Below are 18,290 nucleotides of genomic sequence, written 5' to 3' on the forward strand. Positions count from 1 at the left end.
GGCAGAGAGCTCTCTGGTAGAATGTTGAAATTATCTTAAAGTCAGAGAATTGTCCACATTCTAGTAATGTGGGCTCTATTACACTCACTAAAACCTGTGTGGAGTAAGTATCTCACAAGTGACAAAACTACTACATATTTCTGATACGCAGGTTGCCTTGGGTGCTCAAAGTGGTGACAGTTTGATCTCTGTCTTCTCCAAACAGTCCTATAAATCTCAAGTATTGTAAAGACAATCAATCAATCAATCCTTACTACAGTGTGTGGCGGTGGCAGAAGGGAAGCACTTTGTGTCTGGTGACAATCAGGGAATGAAATATCCTAATGTAGAATCTTGGCTTTAGAATGCTTACATACTTCCAGTGATGACAGGGATCTCGTTACTTCAAAGGGCAACTTGCTCCATTGCCAAGCACTTCCAATTATTGGAAAACCCTAATCTCATCCACTTTTTTTTTTCTGACTTTTGCATATTGCTCCTCATCCTGCTATGCATGACTCTATACAAAAGTCTAATCTTCGGTCTGTTAGTCCTTCAAATCATTTGAAGAGAGTTATCTATCACATTTCACCAAAGATTTTTCTTCTCCATACTAATACACATCAAGAGAACTGTGAATACCTCAACGATTTAGGAATAAATGTAATTTACCAGGAATTGGCCGAAAGGTGTTCAATGTAGAGCCCTAGGAGCTGCATGCATTTTCAAGCATTCTATTATACTAGCCTAAGGGTCTAGTAAAATGCCTTTGTAGTTAGTAAAGGAAATCTATAATACCAACGAGTGAATATTACATATAATACTTGAGGCAAGAAACAGAGAAAATTTTCATTTACAAGGCAATCTGTTAAAACAACAAAGAACAGCCCAAGAGACTTACCCCCAGAAAAAAAAATCATTACTGAAACTCTAATAATCAAGTCTGGACAAAGAACAGTGAACTGCTTCATTATACCTTTCATGTAGAATGCTTCTTCTGAAGTCTTTTCAAACATTCCTGTTCATCCCCAAATATGTACGTGTGCATATAATTTTTATTTTCTCACTGCTTGATTTTCTTTCCTTGGGACTTATTCTTTCTTATAAGAAATTTCCTGGGAAAGTAGGATGAACTGTAACCTAGCAGTTGTAGTTTGAGAATGGTCCAATGGATATTATAATAAGATAATACAAACAGGCAAAAGTTGAATAAATTTAAAAGAAACTTAAAACGAGTGAATAATTTTTTTATGTCTAGAGCTTCCACCCAGTGTGAAAATGTGGGGAAATGATGTCTATTTAAGGTAAGAGGAAATCAATTTCTCTTTTTCAGAAACATTTCTTCTTTAAGAGGTGGGTGGGTGTGTGTGTGTGTGTGTATGTGGTAGGGAGGGAGAAGTTAAAATTTCAGACTGACTTGGAATTCTGGAGTAGTGTAAAAGTGTATGTGGGGACACTGGGGTTTGTGAGTAAAGGAAGGAGCTGGTCAAGATCACTGCTTGCCATAATGAGGAATCTCAGCTGCAGAATTATTAACACAAGAAAAAAAAGTATCTGCTCCCCTGAGCTACCCACCCAGGTCCAAGGGTGTATCAAGATGGTAGCTAATTTTTTTTTTCTTTTCTTTTTTTTTGAGATGGAGTCTCACTCGTCGCCAGGCTAGAGTGCAGTGGTATGATCTTGGCTCACTGCAACCTCTGCCTCCCGGGTTCAAGTGATTCTTCTGCCTCAGCCTCCTGAGTAGCTGGGACTACAGGTGCACACCACCATGCCCGGCTACTTTTTTTGTATTTTTAGTAGAGATGGGGTTTCACCATATTGGCCAGGCTGGTCTCGAACTCCTGACCTCATGAACCGCCTGCCTCAGCCTCCCAAAGTGCTGGGATTACAGACATGAGCCACTGTGCCCAGTGGTAGCTATCTTCTATTGAGTGCATACTACGACCAGACATGACTACAAAGATGCATCTTTACAAAAACCCTGACAAAAAGGTATCATCATCCCCATTTTACAGGTGAGGAAACTAAGGCAGAATTGTTAAGAAAGGTTATATGGCAGCTAATTAAAATGGAACTAAGATTTGATTCCAAGATGATTGATTCCAGAGGCCTAACTTTTTCATCCCAACATGGGAAAATAGTCAACTGCAAAACCGTTGGCAGGATCTGCCTAAACAGCTTTACCGGAGGACTAAAGTGGAGAAAAACAGAGGGTGCTTCAACTAAGAAACAGGAAATTACTAAATCCATTCCCTGTATTCTGGTTCTGCTCAGCACCATTAATGTACTCACTTACCTGCGGAGTGTGGGAGAGGCCACATCTGGGTACTTGGCTCCAGGCTGGAGACCAGCCTGAGCCGGGCTGGACACAGGCTGGGCTGCCGGGTTCACTTTCACCGAGTTACAGGAAGCCACACTCTCGTTGTCGGATGAGATGCCTTTCTCCTTATCTGTTTGGTTGACCAGACCTGGTAGAGAGCTGCCTAGGGCTGTTTTGGAAGGCTCCCTCAGTTTGGGCACTGGCAGGCCTGCGGACTTGCTGCTGATGTTGGAATCTATGCTGCTGGTGCTAGACCTGTTCCCAGCCCCATTCCGGCTGGTGGACTTACTGGGCCTCGGCAAACTCCGGTACTGAAGGTTTGTCCGGGAGCTGAGGGCCAGATACCCGTCATCCTGATTCTGAGCCCCGTCCATGCTTGACTTCCGACCAGCAGACCGACTGATGAGTGCAGACGACTTTGGGATTTTGCCCAGTGTGGCTGACCTGCTGGTGACAGTGGCCCCACTGGCTGTGATCATGGCCAGACCGGCGGCGGAACCACTCTGCTTCTTGAACCCAAAGCTGTTGGCATTGGCAGTGGGTGTCCTAGAGCTGCTGGGGAGGGGCTTTTTGGATTCGTCACCACTGCTCCGGCCTGCATCTGATGGGGAGCGCTTCACCTGGGAGGCTTTAGGAGAAAGCCGTCCTTTCTCAGACACCTTTGCATCGTCTGTTTTTCCTAAGAGAGAGATCAGCAAGATTAGCCTGCAAGCCAAGAGCCCAGCTCATCCATCTCGTCTGTTTAAGATGCCCCCCTCCTCTGAAGAGCTGGTTCACTTTTCCCTTGGGGAGGCAGAGGAAAGAGCTTTTTATAAAAATAATATAGTCTCCTAATGTACTGTGAACCTTTTAGGAAATGTCAATAATTTTACTCATTTGCAAAGCAGTCTAAATTTACCCGGGATAAAGCAAAGCCAGCCAATCACTGATATGTCTGGGGGGAAATAACCCCCTGCCTTTTCTGACCTTTCACCCTCTGTCCATTAAAGGGCTGTCCCTAACATGTCCAGGGGGATACCCCTGCCCTTGTTTATAAATATCCCCTAAGTCAGGAACAACGTCAACTCACCATACCCACAGCTCATAAATCCATGCTGTTTAGTAGCCTGAACTGGCTGCATTAACTCACCCAGTGTCTAGTTAAACCAATTCAATACGTCTCAGCAGCCGAACCGTCTTCAGAGCTTAAGAGGCTCCCATACTTACTTCCACTTAGAAAAAGGTAGGGATGTGAAAGTTTATGGAAGCTTGTTGTTAGCAGAGTATAAATCCTGAGACAAAATATATAATGTCAAGTCCTTGCTAGAGTTAACTATGGCTTTGGTTTTCCAAATGACAACTGTAGGGCCAAGACAGCTCCGGCCTCTTACCAGTTCCTGGGGTCTTCAGTGCGCCTGCTGGTGCTGACGGCTTCGTCCTTGGCATGGTGATGCCCACCTGAGCTGTCATGCCTCGCCGCCATGAGCCTGTCTGGGAGATGACAGGATTCTTCTTGCCAGACGTGCTTTTGTCGGACTCGTCAGACACGTCAGAAGGATTCCGCCTCCACTTGGAACCTGGCTCCATTTTTATGCCGCTGTCTGAGCCTCCGTCTGATTTCTTGACATCATCACCAGACCACAGTGAATTCCTCTCCACCTGTGAGTGCTTCTCAGCATCAGTCTGTGGACAGAGACTCTCTGAATTAGTCCTTCCCAAGTCCCAGGCTGGGGAGCCCCTCACTCCAAAGGCAAAAATGCCAAAACACTGGAGTAGTTAAGGGAAAAATAATCATTACTTTAAAGATGTTTGGACTTTCGTACTCTGGTTATCTTGTCAGAAAGCCTGATTTTTTTTTTTTTTTTTTTTTTTGATCCGAGGAAAGTAAATAATATCAATGTATCCTTAGAATGGAATGAGGTGGCCGGGCACAGTGGCTCATGCCTATAATCCCAACATTTTGGGAGGCTGAGGTGGGAGGATCGCTTGATCCCACAAGTTTAAGACCAGCCTGGGCAACATGCAAAACCCCGTCTCTACAAAAAATAGAAAAAGTAGCTGAGTGTGGTGGCACACACCTATAGTTCTAGCTACTCCGGTGGCTGAGGTGGGAGGATCACCCCAGGGAGGTGGAGGCTGCAGTGAGCCATGATTGCACTACTGTACCCCAGCCTGGGTGACAGAGCTAGACTCTGTCTCAAAAAAGACAAAAAGAAAAGCAAAAGAAAGGAGTCAGGGAAGAGAGGAAAAGGGGCCCAGGAAAAAAGAAGGAAAGCGCCCTATCAAGGGGAAGGGGCAGAGCAGATGGAGATGCAGTGGGAATTCAGCCACCACCTATTTTCTGCCACTTGAACAAGCCTCTCCAACTCTGGATGCTGATCTCTAACCAGCATCCAGTCTCCTGGCCCGTTTCCCTTTGTTCTGCCTTCTTCCCATCACTCCACCGCAGTGAGATCTTTGGATCTAACACACCAAGCAAGGGAGTAAGTGAGCAAGGGTGGCTGCTGGTTCTACTCAAATCAGGGAGAGCCAGGAGCAGAGGGGAAGCACATCCTCAAATGGTACTTCCCCCAAATGTGGAGAGCCAATGGTGCCTGCTCCGATCCCAGCATTATTTATACACCACTGCTTTGCTCCCCTTGTGGGATTTTGTTCTGACAAGGGATATAATTAGCCAGCTTTCTTTGGAAGAGCCCTGACCTGCTGGCCATGAAACCCAGAAAGGGACAGAAGTGTGACGTTAATGATCTCCTGCAGCTAAAAGGCATAAAGCTGACCAGAATGCTTTGGAGGCCTCCTGGGGTTTGAGGCCAGTTGGAGGATGTCAGCACAGTAAATGGGGAAGGGAGGTCAGAAGCGCTTTCAGGGTGGGTATACTAAGATACCAGTCCCGTATTTGCAATGCTTAACTACCGAGACTAGGCAAGACAGGAAATTAAAATGAACACCTGGCAAGAATCTGCCTAACGTCTGTCATCCAAGAATGGAACAAATGCCTTCCTCCATGGAATACAATGGCTGAATGGGATAAAAGCTAAAAACAGATAGGCAGCCCAAGTTCAACTGCCTCCCCCACACCACCCCAACACCTTCTCCCCTTATGAATTCCACTTGTCCATTACAGACACCTTATGAGTTCTTTCATTTGTTTTTTTCTAGCTAAGTATTAGTCATCAGAGATATGAGGAGGACAAGCACACACTTCCTGACTATGAGAAGCTCATCATTCAGCTGTGGCAAGGGACAGAGAGAGGGGAGTTCCTACATGTGGGCCCAGGGCAGGAGCTCACTCAAAGCTTGAAGAGCGAATGAGTGAGCCAAGGAACCAGCCAAGGAACACAGGCTTTTCAGGCCACAACAGACATTAACAAAATTATCTTATCTGATCTCAGCCTCTATTTAATCAGAAAGGGTTAAGTACCAAGTACTCTTAAACCTTTATCTCAGTCTCACAGAAATTAAAGTTGCCCATTCTTTGTCCCAACTACCGCAGGTCAGTTTCCTTCCTCTAAACACTTTCAGTACATTAATCCAACCAGAATTTACTCCATGCTTGCTGTCTGCCAGGCACCACGGAGGGTCAGAGAATCTGGGGGTAAGACTGATTTCCCACCCATGGTGGAGCTTACGATTCAGTTAAACGCAGCAGAGATTGAATAAATAAATACCAACAAGGGTGTAATTGTAGATTACGAAGACTATTATAAGGAAAAGGACAAAGAGTCTGAGAAAGAAATATAGATGTTGACCTAATTTAGATGACAATGAGGTGGGCAGGCGACAGTGATCAGCTCAAAAAGAAGTACCCTAAAGAAAGAGAAGAAACTTACTTAGTAAAAGAAGGGTTTGGGGCAGAGCATACCAGGGAGAGGGAACCACATGTGTAAAGGCCCTGAGGCAGAAAATAACTTGGCTTTGGAACATTCACTTCACAAATATTTATTGGGTGCCACTACATGCCAGGAAAGCTGATTCGCACTAGGAATACTACAATGAGTAAGTATAAATCATTAACCTCATTGAGCTTACATTCAAGTACATTTTAACATATTCTAATATGCTCTAAGAGGTACTGAAAATTTAGCACATGCCACATCCTGGGTTACTGCATTATTTATTCTTTTAATGTTCCTATACTTATTTCCCCCCCAATCAAATTGTAATGGTGCTAATACTAGTAGCATTAACAACTACAATTTATTAAGTACTTACTATGTCCCAGGCACTAAGCTAAAGTGCTTGATATGTATCATTAAATTTAATCCTTATCAAAAACCTATGAGGAAATTACAGCTAATAGTCTCAATTTCACATGACAAAACTGAGGCACAGAGTGAAAAGAAAATTTCCCAAGATCACACAGTGAGGAAGTAGAGATGCAGGGATTTCAGGGAGTCTAACTGCAAAGCTCACATTTTAACCACCATGCCACACTGCCCTCCCTGAGGATAAGTCCAGGTATATGATACATTTGTGCATACTCAGTAGCACCTAATATCTATACCCAGAAGATTCTCCTTCCATATGGGCAGACTCCCCAACCCCAGAGCTTCTAGAGCAGCTCTAGCCTAGTCTCTGGGTGGGACCCATACAACTCCAATTCCATCAGTGGCAGGGAGAGCGCACATGCCCCTGGCCTGGGAATGTGGCTTGACTTTCTCTCTCTGGAAAGAACAATCATCCAGCCATCACATCCCCCTAGCTAGGTCCAGGGTGGTCACCTTCCCAGCTCCACTCTGAATCCTTCATGATCTATGTGCCAGACTATAAGGTGGCACCCCTTAGGATTGAAAATGAGGAAGTCGCAGCCTCTCTGTTCCCAGAGCTCACAACAGCGGGGCCAGCCAGCAGGACATCCACATTGGGATGTACGAAGAGTTCTATCCTGCCTTTCCCTCCGTGCCTCTGCCAGTTGTTCCCATCTCAATGGACCTCCTTTCTGAAGGGTTATCTTCTGCCTGTTCTTGGAAGTCGATATAGTCATTTGATATCCATGTGGGAAGGTGAGGAAAGAAGCCATGCACAAGGAACTTCAGAAGTGAGGCTGATCTTCTGAGAGCAAGAGGTGAGGCCTGAGGAGCATGATGTGGGGGAAGAGTGTGGGCTCTGGGTCTGACAGATCTGGGTTCAAGTGCTGGGTGCTGCCACTCATTTGCTGTGCATGACCTTGGAGGACATTGCCTCACTTATCTGAACTTATTACCTCATGTATAAAACACGGATGATAATAAATAGGTCTCTTACAGCATTGATGGTGGACTCAATGAACTCAGTGTGGGAGGACTCAATAAACAGTGGTTCTTTTCATTACCAACTTTCCTGCCTCTGAAAATCCCCAGCACTCTGTTGTCTATCTTCATCATTTATCCCGCTTTTGTCTAGAATTAGGGAGAACAGGTACTTGCCTCTTCCGCTACTCGGCCACAGGCCTTTGGAAGGCAGGGATATTCCCTCCCTGTGCCGTATCCCCTGCAGATCTAGATGCTGAGCTGGCTCAAGTTTGAGCCTCAGTGACCATACAGATAATTATCAGCATCAACACCATCGCCTGCCAGTCATCCTGCCAGGCACTGTGTCCCTCCCCATACATCCTGAACTCATCTTATCCTCTCAGGCTCTGTTATTATCCACATTTTACACATCAGGAAAATACAGGGCTGAAGAGGAAAAGTAACTTACCCAGCGGGTGAGCAGAAAGGGGCACCCCTCCTTACCCCCAGCCAAACCCCATCCCTACATCCATGCTAATATCTAGAGAGCTCTAGGGTCATTCAAGGCCACACAAGACAGGAATCTTTGCCACATAATTCAGAATTTTATTTCCCTGAGTAGCAAAAAATAAACTGACATGGAATTATCTTTTTCCTCCCCATATGTTATTAAAGATTTCACAGGCATTGAAAATGAGAGAAAATCTTGATGTGTGCATCTTTGCTCCTCAGCACCTGGGACGGTGACTTCCACAGAACTGAGAGAAAATACTGAATGCACAGATGAATATGTGAGGGAGTCGCCTGTGTTTGTTAAAACCCTTTGCCACCAACATCTGTCCTCAAAATAAAATACTGCCAAATAAGATGAGTTGCTTTGAGACCACAAACAAAATACATTAAGAACATAGTCAACCTTTAGTTACTGACATGAATGGAGTCTGGAGGCAGAGGAACAGCAACCCAGGTGGCAGGGGCTGCGAAGGGAGGAAGGGAAGGAGAGGAGGGGGGAAGGGAAGGAGAGGAGGGGGGAAGGGAGGGAGAGATAAGAGAAATGGAGGGAAGGAGGAAGGAAAGAAAGTAACTTCTGAGCAACCATCCAGTCTCAGGCACCTAGAGAAGCATGTGCTGATAAAGCATTTCCCTGTTATTTTCACGCTCACCCTCGGAGATGCATCTAATTAGCACCATGTTATGGATGAGGAGGCAGAGGCTTGGAGAGAGTGATTAGTTCATCCAAGGATGTCAAAGAGTGAGGATACAACTCAAGATCATCTGGCTTCCAAGTCTGCACCTACTCCCTGACACTGCAATCGGCTTGGCCAACCAGACTCACCAGCTCTCCTGGAGGATTTGCTCAAGAGGCTCTTGGGCCTGAAGCAGGGGATTCTCTGCCTGGCCCCGAGGAAACAGTGGGCACAGGAGCTGATGCTGGACAGCTGGGCACCTGGGCACCTGTGCTCTGTAGGAGGCATTCTCCATTGCTCCTCAATGTCCCCAGTGATAGCGGAGTCCCTCACAGACAAAGGGAATCTCCATTCCCAATGATCCGTCTCCTCTTCTTTCAATCAGCTACATGAGGCTGTTTCTTAGGTTTTCCAGACAATAACTTCTCTGTTCCTGGGATGCTTTAGTTATTTCTCAGAGGCTTTTCAAACAGCAAAAACCTAGGCAGGCAACCTGTCCTCAATTTGCTGGACACACTGAGCCACTTCTCCCTGCCTCCCCATGTCTTGCCTGGCAGACTGTGTGCTGCCCCCGTTCCAGGGTAAACCAATATGTGACAGGAACCCAAATGAGGCAGAGCACAGAAGGCGCAGCTCTTGGGAAGGGTGCAACACACATCTTCCCATTGCCTGATGCTGCTCAGACAGGAGTAATGGCCCTTAGCATTCCTCAGTGTGATATGAGGGAGGAGGGTGGGAGCCTGTGAATTATGCTGATTCAAATATTTTGAGATGCTCCCTGGACAGGAACAAAGGGAATGTCACTAAAAATCCATTTAAAGAAACCATTGCATTAGAAATCTTAGTAACTATTGGTGTAATCTGTATTTAGTTTACTCTAAGACCTACTTTTTTTAGTTTTCATTTCAATATTTTAAACTCAGGTAGTTTTATAGGAAAAACAAACCTACTCAATGAATAGTAAACCATTTACATCCCTTAAAATAACTTCTGATCTTGATCAAAAGGCATGTTTGTGCAGAATCCTGCAACCTTTTCTGATGTGACATTTACAAGATGAAAGCAAAAAGCTGGTCTAAAGAGCTGAGGCCTTGGCATTAGCCAAATTCAACTGTATCAGCTAGGAAATCATGTACAAATCCGAGGTGTTTATCAGTGTGGAAGCAGAGATTTCAACTCCAGCTTTGCAGGAAGGGAACAAAGACAAGGACATTCTTCCAATACAGTGTTTTACTGGCTCCAGCTGCATCTCAGGAGCAAGCCTCTCCTACCTTGTAAGTCAAAAGGGAACCTCACAGATCTCTCTCTCTCTAATAAATAGCCTGCCTCCTGAATACATAGATGCAGGTGAGCAATTCCTTGGTTCCCTCCTTAGTATCTAAGGACAGTCTGGTTGTTCTTATCTTGAATATACAATGAGCCTCAGGAAAAAAAAAATTAGTGTTCACAAGAAAAGGAAAACTGGTGTCTATTGTAAACAATTGGCGTATGGTAGGTGGCAGGAACATAGCCTGGCTTGGCACTTCTGACTTGCATCTAATCACTGATCAAACAGTGATCGGTTTGTGAAGTGTGGCTTAGGTTTTGTTTGTTTACTTTTCGTACAGTAAAGTACACAAATCTTAAATACATAGCTTGAATACATTTTAGAAAATTAACATACTTACATAACCACTGCTCAGATTAAGATACAGAGCATTACTCATGACCCCCTTTCTAGTCATATGGGGAGTTTTTGTTTCTCAAAACAACCACCACGACCCACCATCACTAGGTTGGGTTTCTGAACAATAATCAGAAAGTCTGGCTCAAAAGAAGAATGCAAGAAGTAACTGGGAATCCCAGGGGCAACACCGAATGTATTTCATCAGGCAGTAAACATTTCCATTTCTGTGGGACAGAATTACTCCCCCACTCTGATACATCCTTTTTTTTAGCCCTGTTGTCAAAGAGACACCTTTAAAAGAAAATCGATTTCCAAATCAGCTCCTATCTGTACAAAGTAAAGCACAGTTGAGAAAGGAAGAGGCTATGAAAGGGAGTGAAAGTCGGGGCAGTGCTAGTTTTGCCCCCCGCAAGGTTGCTCTGAGACTTTGTCCCAAACAGATTTTCCCAAGGGTTCGCCAAAGACGGGGGAGGGGTACCTACAAGTGGGAGGGATCAATCATGAAAAAAATTCCAGCCTACTACGCCACTGCCACCACAGCTGGCCAGTCCTCTTGCTGGTCAGTCCCAAACTGGGGACAAGCTGTGAGGATGGCACTTTAGTTTTTCACTAGTAAAATGGGCCTTTCAGAACCACCTCTTGCCAATCATGAAGGAATGGTCTGAGGGTCAGTGAACACGTCCACATGAAACTATACCACATTTGAAATGTGAAATCTGAAGGCTTAAAGTAGGAATGGAAAACTCCAGTGCCTTGGGGTCAGGCAGGTAATTTAAGGATTACAGCTGGCGAGCAGGTAGCAGCTGTGCACACTGGAGCAGCAGTGGCTGGTCTAAGGGGGTTGGATACTGGGACATCTGTTGATTGCCACCACATGGAGAATGTAGGCTCAAGGAAGCAATATCGTTTTTCTCAAGAGCAACCAGAAAGACATTTTCATGTGAAATAATGTAATTCTAAAAATTTGAAAGGGAATCTAGTTTAAAAGAAGGGTAATACTGTGGGCCAAATAAAACACGTCAGCAGGGGAATGTAACCCAGAGACTGAGAGTTCTCAACCACAGGTCAGGATATCCTGGCCTTCCGGTCCGGGGTTCTCAATCTTCATTTCCACCCCATCCTCCTAGAGGGATGAGACGTGCCCCCGGATAGCAGTGGCTCGCTGCGGCAAATAAGAGACACACACTCCGGGCCGAAAACTGCTAAAGTCCAACATCCTTTTCTGTTGTTTTTAAACAAATTATGAGACCAAGGTCCAGGGAGGAAGAGTGATTTCACAAGCCCACACAGTGAGGGTGGTGAAGGCTCCCTGCTCCCGTGTCCACCATCCCCTGCCTGACCCCTCCCTTGTGGACAGAGGTCAGGGTCAGGAGGTGAGAGCAGAGGCAGCAGGAGGCTGGGCCTCATCTCATCAACTTGGAGATTCTGCTTGCCCCAGATGGCCCTCTTATCCCACAAGCCCGAGGTTCCCTGCTGCCAGGGGCTGCTGGAGGAGCCTGGGAGGGCCTATGTTCCTCACCTGCACATCCAGGTTTTTTCGAGAGGAGGCAGGTGTGTTGGCATAAGAGCTGATGGAGGAGCTGGTGTTGATGTCATCAGTGCTGAGGTTGTCTATGGTGTCGCTGATGCCACTGCTGACGGAGCTGCTGTCGTCCCAGCTGCCAAGACAAACACACATCCTGAGCACCAAAACCTCAGGCTGTTCCAGTTCAGGCTGATGACACACAAACACACACTATCCCCGAAAAGATCCAATCTTTGCCACGAAGCCCTGGACAAAGCTCTTTTGCCTCAGATGTGACTCATCTCCATGTCAGTTGTTGCTGTCTGGGATTGGAAGCTGGGTGAAGAGGCTGACAGGTACCTTCCGCAAACTAAGTGCTTCCATAGCAGAGATGGCTACAGACACTACCCATGTCCTACCCCATCCTCAACTTCATCCTGGGAACTTTATGGAAACCAATTTGTTCCTTCCCAGGCCTAGTGGCAGAGTAGGGGCAGTGAGTCTGGAGACTAGAGCTAAAAGCATGCAGGGAAGAACTCCGGAGCAGGCACCTGTCGGGGTCAGAGGGCAGAGCTGCTGTATGACTTCTGCAGACTTCACTCCCAGAATGAAACGCCGAGGGAGGGAGAGTGGCAACAGTCAGGAGAAACCTGTCAACTTGGTTAGCAGCTCTAACTCTAATAATATCCCCAAAGACATCTAAAATAGATGTTCTTCATTTCCCAACCCTCCAACCGAATGAGGTCAGTCCCAAGCTGCCTAAGTCCAATCTCCTAGCAATGGTTCTTTCTTTTTTCTTCTTTACCATCTTCCCACCTGCCAATACCACCACCACGTTTAATCTAGCACCCGGTCCTATCACCTTGCTTCCAAAACGTATCCAAACGTGCAGTTCTCTGCCCCCACTGCCACCCTGTAGTTCATGGTGCTGTCGACGGTGCCTGGGTTACTGCTAAAAAGCCAGGTGGTCTCTGTGGTCTGCTTCTGCTCCCTAATTGTCCATCCCCCCCGCAGCAGTCAGAATATCCTGTCACTCTACTGCTTAATACCCGTGAGTTGCTTCTCAGATAATTAAGAGTCCAAACTCTCTATATGGCCCCTCAAGACCCTCTGAGCTTGCCTCCTACCCCAGTCCTGTTTTGTATCCCTCTCCACTGCGATTGGCTCTGATCACATGCACTTCTGTTCCTTTCAAGCCAAGGCTGCTCTCTCCGAGGCTTTGTGCTGCTTGTCCCTCTTTCTGAATGCTTGTCCCTGCCTCCTCTCATCTTTCAGATCTCAGCTGAAGTATTACCTTCTCAGAAAAACAACCTCACTACCCATCAAGCCTGTCACACTCTGTCATGTCACCCTGTGGCATTTACTCATTTGTTTGCTATCGGGTAGCAGATACGTAGCAAGTGGTCAATAAATACTTGCTAATCGAGGGCTGGGCATGGTGGCTCACACCTGTAATCCCAGCACTTTGGGAGGCCAAGGTGGGTGGATCACCTGAGGTCAGGAGTTCGAGACCAGCCTGGCCAACATGGGGAAACACCATCTCTACTAAAAGTACAACAAAATTAGCCAGGTATGGTGGCACATGTCTATAATCCCAGCTACTTGGGAAGCTGAGGCAGGATGATTGCTTGAACCTGGAAGGCAGAGATTGCAGTGAGCTGAGATCATACCACTGCACTCCAGCCTGGGCAACAGAGTAAGACTCTGTCTCAAAACAACGACAACAACAACAACAACAAAACTTGCTGATCAAAACTCATAGAAGTGAGAAGTCGAGTAGACAATAAAGCAAGCTTCCAAGATCAGTGTGACACTACTCTAATTGACCTATAGGGGGAAAGGGTAAGTATTATTGTTTTTCTATTGCACAGGTAGAGAAAGTGAGGCTTAGAAAAAAATAGATACCCTGTACAAGGTCAGAGGGCTAGGAAGAGGCAGAGTGGATCCTGATCCAGCCATTCTGATTCCAGAACCAACTACCCTCTTTACTGTGACTGCAGACGGTTTTGTATTATGTCAATTCTCAGCACACACCAGATGTGACACAGCCCACTTTCTCAGGAGGAAGCCAGGCTTGGGAGGCCAGGCAGCCTGGTTCAAGGCCACTCAGCAGGAATGGCAGGTCTGATACCAAACCATTGACTTAACCTCATTATTCTAGCACTCAGTCTTCCACTGTCTTGCTGAAAGCCCTACAAAGTGGCAGCGTGGAACCTGGGAAATGCTGAGTGGCTGAGATTTGAAAGCCAAGAGCACATCTGCCACACACACACATAACCCCAAAGTTCTAGCTCATTCCAGCAGCTTGGAAGATACCTGCCTGTACATCCTGAGCTCTGCTGATCAGGCAGGAAGACAAAGGCTTATTAAAAACCTGTTTTCATCACCTTCTCCTTCAACACTATTTGGCTTCCAAAACCCAATCTGGAACATTGCATAGAAATGTGGGGGAATGTGAGGGTGGTCCCAAGGAGGGAAGATGAGGCAGGGAGAACGAGGGCTCAAAAGGGGCTTATTGTGGATGAATCCACAAGGGTCCAGCAGCTCTGGAACTCTGCACACTTCACTCCTGTAATTCTACTTCTTGTGCCCAGCCCTCCATCCTGTTCCAAATTCTTTCTTTAAGGTTTTCTCCAAATACTCCAGCCCACCCACATCATCTCCTACTTTGAATTCCTACATAGTGTCACACATTTGTATTTGCTTCTATACACTCTTAGGCAGTTTTCTAGCTATTCTCTATACCAAGGGTTGTCCTATCTTCCAAATATATGCAGGGGCCTGCTCAGCGATAACAACTAAGTGCTTATCATGGATCAGGCATTGTGCTGGGTACTTTAAATCTATTGTTATAGATTTCTCCAGTCCTCATATCATACCTGCAAGGTAGGTATCATCCTGTCCATTTTACAAATGAAGGAAGAGAGGCAGTAAGAGTAAGTACACTGACCGATGCCATTCGGTGTTGGAACTGGGTTTAAAAAGCAAAATATCTAATTGCAGAATATGCGCTCCTTCTAGTCTTGTCATGCTGCCTTCTGTAGCAACAACGGCTGTTCACTGAGCCTGTGCCACATGCCAAACTATTCAACATTTGCGCATACTCTCATAGTCACTCTTAGGGTGTTTCACAATGAAGAAACCGAGGCCGTGAGGACTGATGGGCAATGTGGCAGCAATGTCAAGTTCATTCGGTGGGCCACGTCCCTTCCATCTCCAGAGACATAGTCCATGCTCCTTAAATACCTCCTGATGAACTCAACGTGCAGAGGCGAGACAGAGCAAGTTTCTGGTGCAAACTTGCCACCAGTAGAGGATTCTAAGCCTGGCTCCCTGCCCACTGATTCTTTGCAGGGTCACAGCTTCCGTGCCTGCTTCGCCTAGGCTGGTAACCACAGGAGGATCTGATGGGGCAAGCGTGGCATCACAGATGGAAAAGGACTCAAATTTGTTCTAGTGATTAAATGGGTCTTTTCTTGCACCTGCTCTTTGGGGTTAGGAATTTAATGTATCTAAAATTTCTCATAATTTGATGAAGAAGAAAGGGGAATGGTGGGAGAGGACCGTGGCTGGCAGGAAGGAGAGCAGTTGTAACAGATGCTCGTGAATCCAAGTCCTAGATTTTGTGCTTTGAAATTGTAACCGTTCTTCCCCTGTGTCCTTTCAACACCAAGATAATATTCCAGAGGGGCATGTGGCCCTTGATACACAGGATTCTTCCCATGTCAGTGCCTGGAGGACTGTTGGGCTTACCCTGAGTTCACAGGAAGCCTTTGTAACTGAGCCACCCAGAAGAGGGGAAGCCAGGGATCTAATCCATGGGTGAGAGTGGGGGTCACTTATGATGCGGATGAAGGGAGTGACGCGAGGGAAGGCCATGATGAGCAAGGGCAGCTTCGATATTTGCCAGAGCTGTCTGTGGTCAGAAACCGAAGCTGCCCCTGCAGCTGGAAAACCAGCCACGTCTCCTTTGCTTTCGGATCTCTGGGATACTAGCAAGTTCATCTTGACATAAAGTCGCTTAGTTCTAACTTGTCCTTTTCCCATTCGGGGTACAAACGATCATGAGCCACCAAGATTAGGCCAGTGAGTTTGCAGATGTATTCTGAGGGAAACCAGTTCCACCAGATGCTCTGTGATAAGAATGTTGCCCTAAGAAGGGAATGTGGAATCTCCTGCTTTCCTGGAGATTCACACTGTAAACAGTACCTCAGCATTTTAACAGCTGTGAAGTCCAGTAAAGATCACTATAACTTTGCCTAAAGGAGCATTCCCCAAACTTATATGACTACACAGGAAACGCTGAGAAGAATGAAGCACACATACAAAAAAAGCAAAAATGAAGAAAAATGCAATACAGCCTAGAGCTGCCACTGGCTACTTGATTCTCACTTGCCTGAGAAGGAAGCCGGCACAGAGGGAAGCAGAGCTGAGAGGGATGGAAGTGTGCCTTTGACATTGCTTGAGCGCCCTTATCCAGCTGTACTGAAAGCCAGAAGCACCCCTGGGAGAGCCAGCCATGAGAAATAGTAAATTCCTTTCTTTTGCTTTTTGTCACTTGGCATACTCATGCTAACTAATGGGGAAGCGTAATTTGTTTGTAAAATAACTCCAGACATGTGGCTGAGAGTCAGACGGGAAAAATGTGGAAAGCATGCAGAATTCACTCAGGCAGTAAGGACACTGGTTGAATCTAATCAAGTGGCAAAGGAAATTAGGTACAACCTGGGATGAGGCACAAAAGTCCACTGACCCAAATCGGGCAATAAATGTTGAAAGCAGTTACAAAAACTGATTAAGATAGCAACTTGAAAGGAACCTAGAGAATTCATGTTTACTATGTGGTGAAATGAAATTCCAGAGAGGTGGCTTGGGGACCCCGATCACACAGCAGAAAGAACTACAGTGTACTCAACTATGATTCTGGAACCATCATTCCTGGAGGAGGATTTGACCATTCCTGTGTCCTGGTCCTGAAGCTGATGGAGAAAAACCATATGATGGCGCTGAGCCCACCTGAGATGATAAACCGACTACCCTCATTTCATATTGTGTGATTTTAAATCTGGGAAACATTTAAAAAGATGAAAAAGAATGATGAAGTGAATCATAATATTAAGATTAAGGCTTTGTGATCATTGGGTTAATCTGTATGTATTTTTAACATGTAAAAGAATACACAGCATATAACAGGATCTGACAAAACAGTCTTGTGATTTCAATTTTAAATGACTATTGATTTTTTACTTGAGACTTTTAAGCTGAAATGTTTAAGAATTGGATTAAGGTTGTAAAAAGAATTGAAATGTTTATGATAATAATTTATGACATTTATAACTTTAATTTATTTGATTTGCAAGAGTTGCTTAAGTGCTTAGAAAGATTTTGCTTGTTTGGTTGGTAAATCTACCCTGTCAGACATCTGAAGAGCTTAAGGAAACCATGTATGTTAACTTTACGAATGCAGTCTAAAATATTTACTAAAATTTAATTATCCAAGCTTTCAAACAGTACTAATTTTGCAGGTAAGTGTAATCTGTTGCCTGAATTAATAAAGTACTAACTGATAACAAGTGAAAATGATCTTAATTTGTGAAAAAAATACTTGTTTTATAGATGAAATTTGTAAGAAAATCTAGATAAAAAACCTAAAACTTCAATTAAATGTTAAATCCTAGTTAACTCTAAGAAGTTATTTTTTGGGCACAAAAGCACTCTTAAAAATAAGATATTTTAAAAAGTATTAAAGCAGATTTCATTTTTTGAATGAATCAATGATTTTTATATGAATGACTAGAAGAATAAATGAACCCAAGGTGGCATCTTCTCTCCTCACCAGTTTTTGCCACTCCAGTTCACCTTCACTCTACACCATAAAACTTTCAAAGCAGTTCCAACATTGCTCTGAAAATGTTGGTGGAGAGAGCGTTGTGTTTGACAACCTTGAGAAATAAGCAAAAGAACCCCAGGGCCTCCTCCTGGAAACTAACAGGAATATGGGAAACAGAGCTTGGCTGGTTTCCCTATCTTTTTGGTTTTTTAATAATTTTAAGACAACCTATAACAGATATGCCTAACTTCTTTGGCTGAAACAGCTAGAGAAATGGCTAGAAGATACTTCCACTGATTCATCAGAACAATCAACACAAAAGCATTATTTCCTAGCCAGATCACAGCCATGTACCTTTTTCTCTACTAATGAAATGTCCTACATTGATCAAGTCAGAGATAAGAACGTAACTGGAGTTATAAGTGATCAGATTTTAAAATAACCTTCACCTATTTTTAGCCAATGTGTAGGTGGAAAGAATTTCATGGAACATTTTCTGTTTCTTCTCATAAACTCAACATTTTTAGACTCTTAGCCAGGGGCTTTGAATTCATTTGTTCATCTCATTCATTGAGCCACTGCCCCTGTGTGCCAGGCACTGTGCAAGGCGGTGGG

At 45.0% G+C, this 18,290-nt stretch overlaps 1 protein-coding gene across 20 annotated transcripts in view; it reads right to left on the minus strand.

The window, feature by feature from the left end:
* NAV2 (neuron navigator 2) overlaps positions 1 to 18,290 on the minus strand; it is a 767,244-nt gene that overhangs the window by 73,842 nt on the left and 675,112 nt on the right. For all 20 annotated transcript variants that reach the window (XM_015434980.4, XM_065528383.2, XM_074014039.1 and 17 more), the window contains 3 exons: positions 11,861 to 11,999; positions 3,670 to 3,961; positions 2,276 to 2,978 (listed from right to left, as the gene is read on the minus strand). In XM_015434980.4, the coding sequence (XP_015290466.2) occupies positions 2,276 to 2,978; positions 3,670 to 3,961; positions 11,861 to 11,999 (1,134 nt within the window). The remainder of the gene's footprint in view (positions 1 to 2,275; positions 2,979 to 3,669; positions 3,962 to 11,860; positions 12,000 to 18,290) is intronic.

This window comes from Macaca fascicularis, chromosome 14 (assembly GCF_037993035.2).
Source record: "Macaca fascicularis isolate 582-1 chromosome 14, T2T-MFA8v1.1".
Classification (NCBI taxonomy): Eukaryota; Metazoa; Chordata; class Mammalia; order Primates; family Cercopithecidae; genus Macaca; species Macaca fascicularis.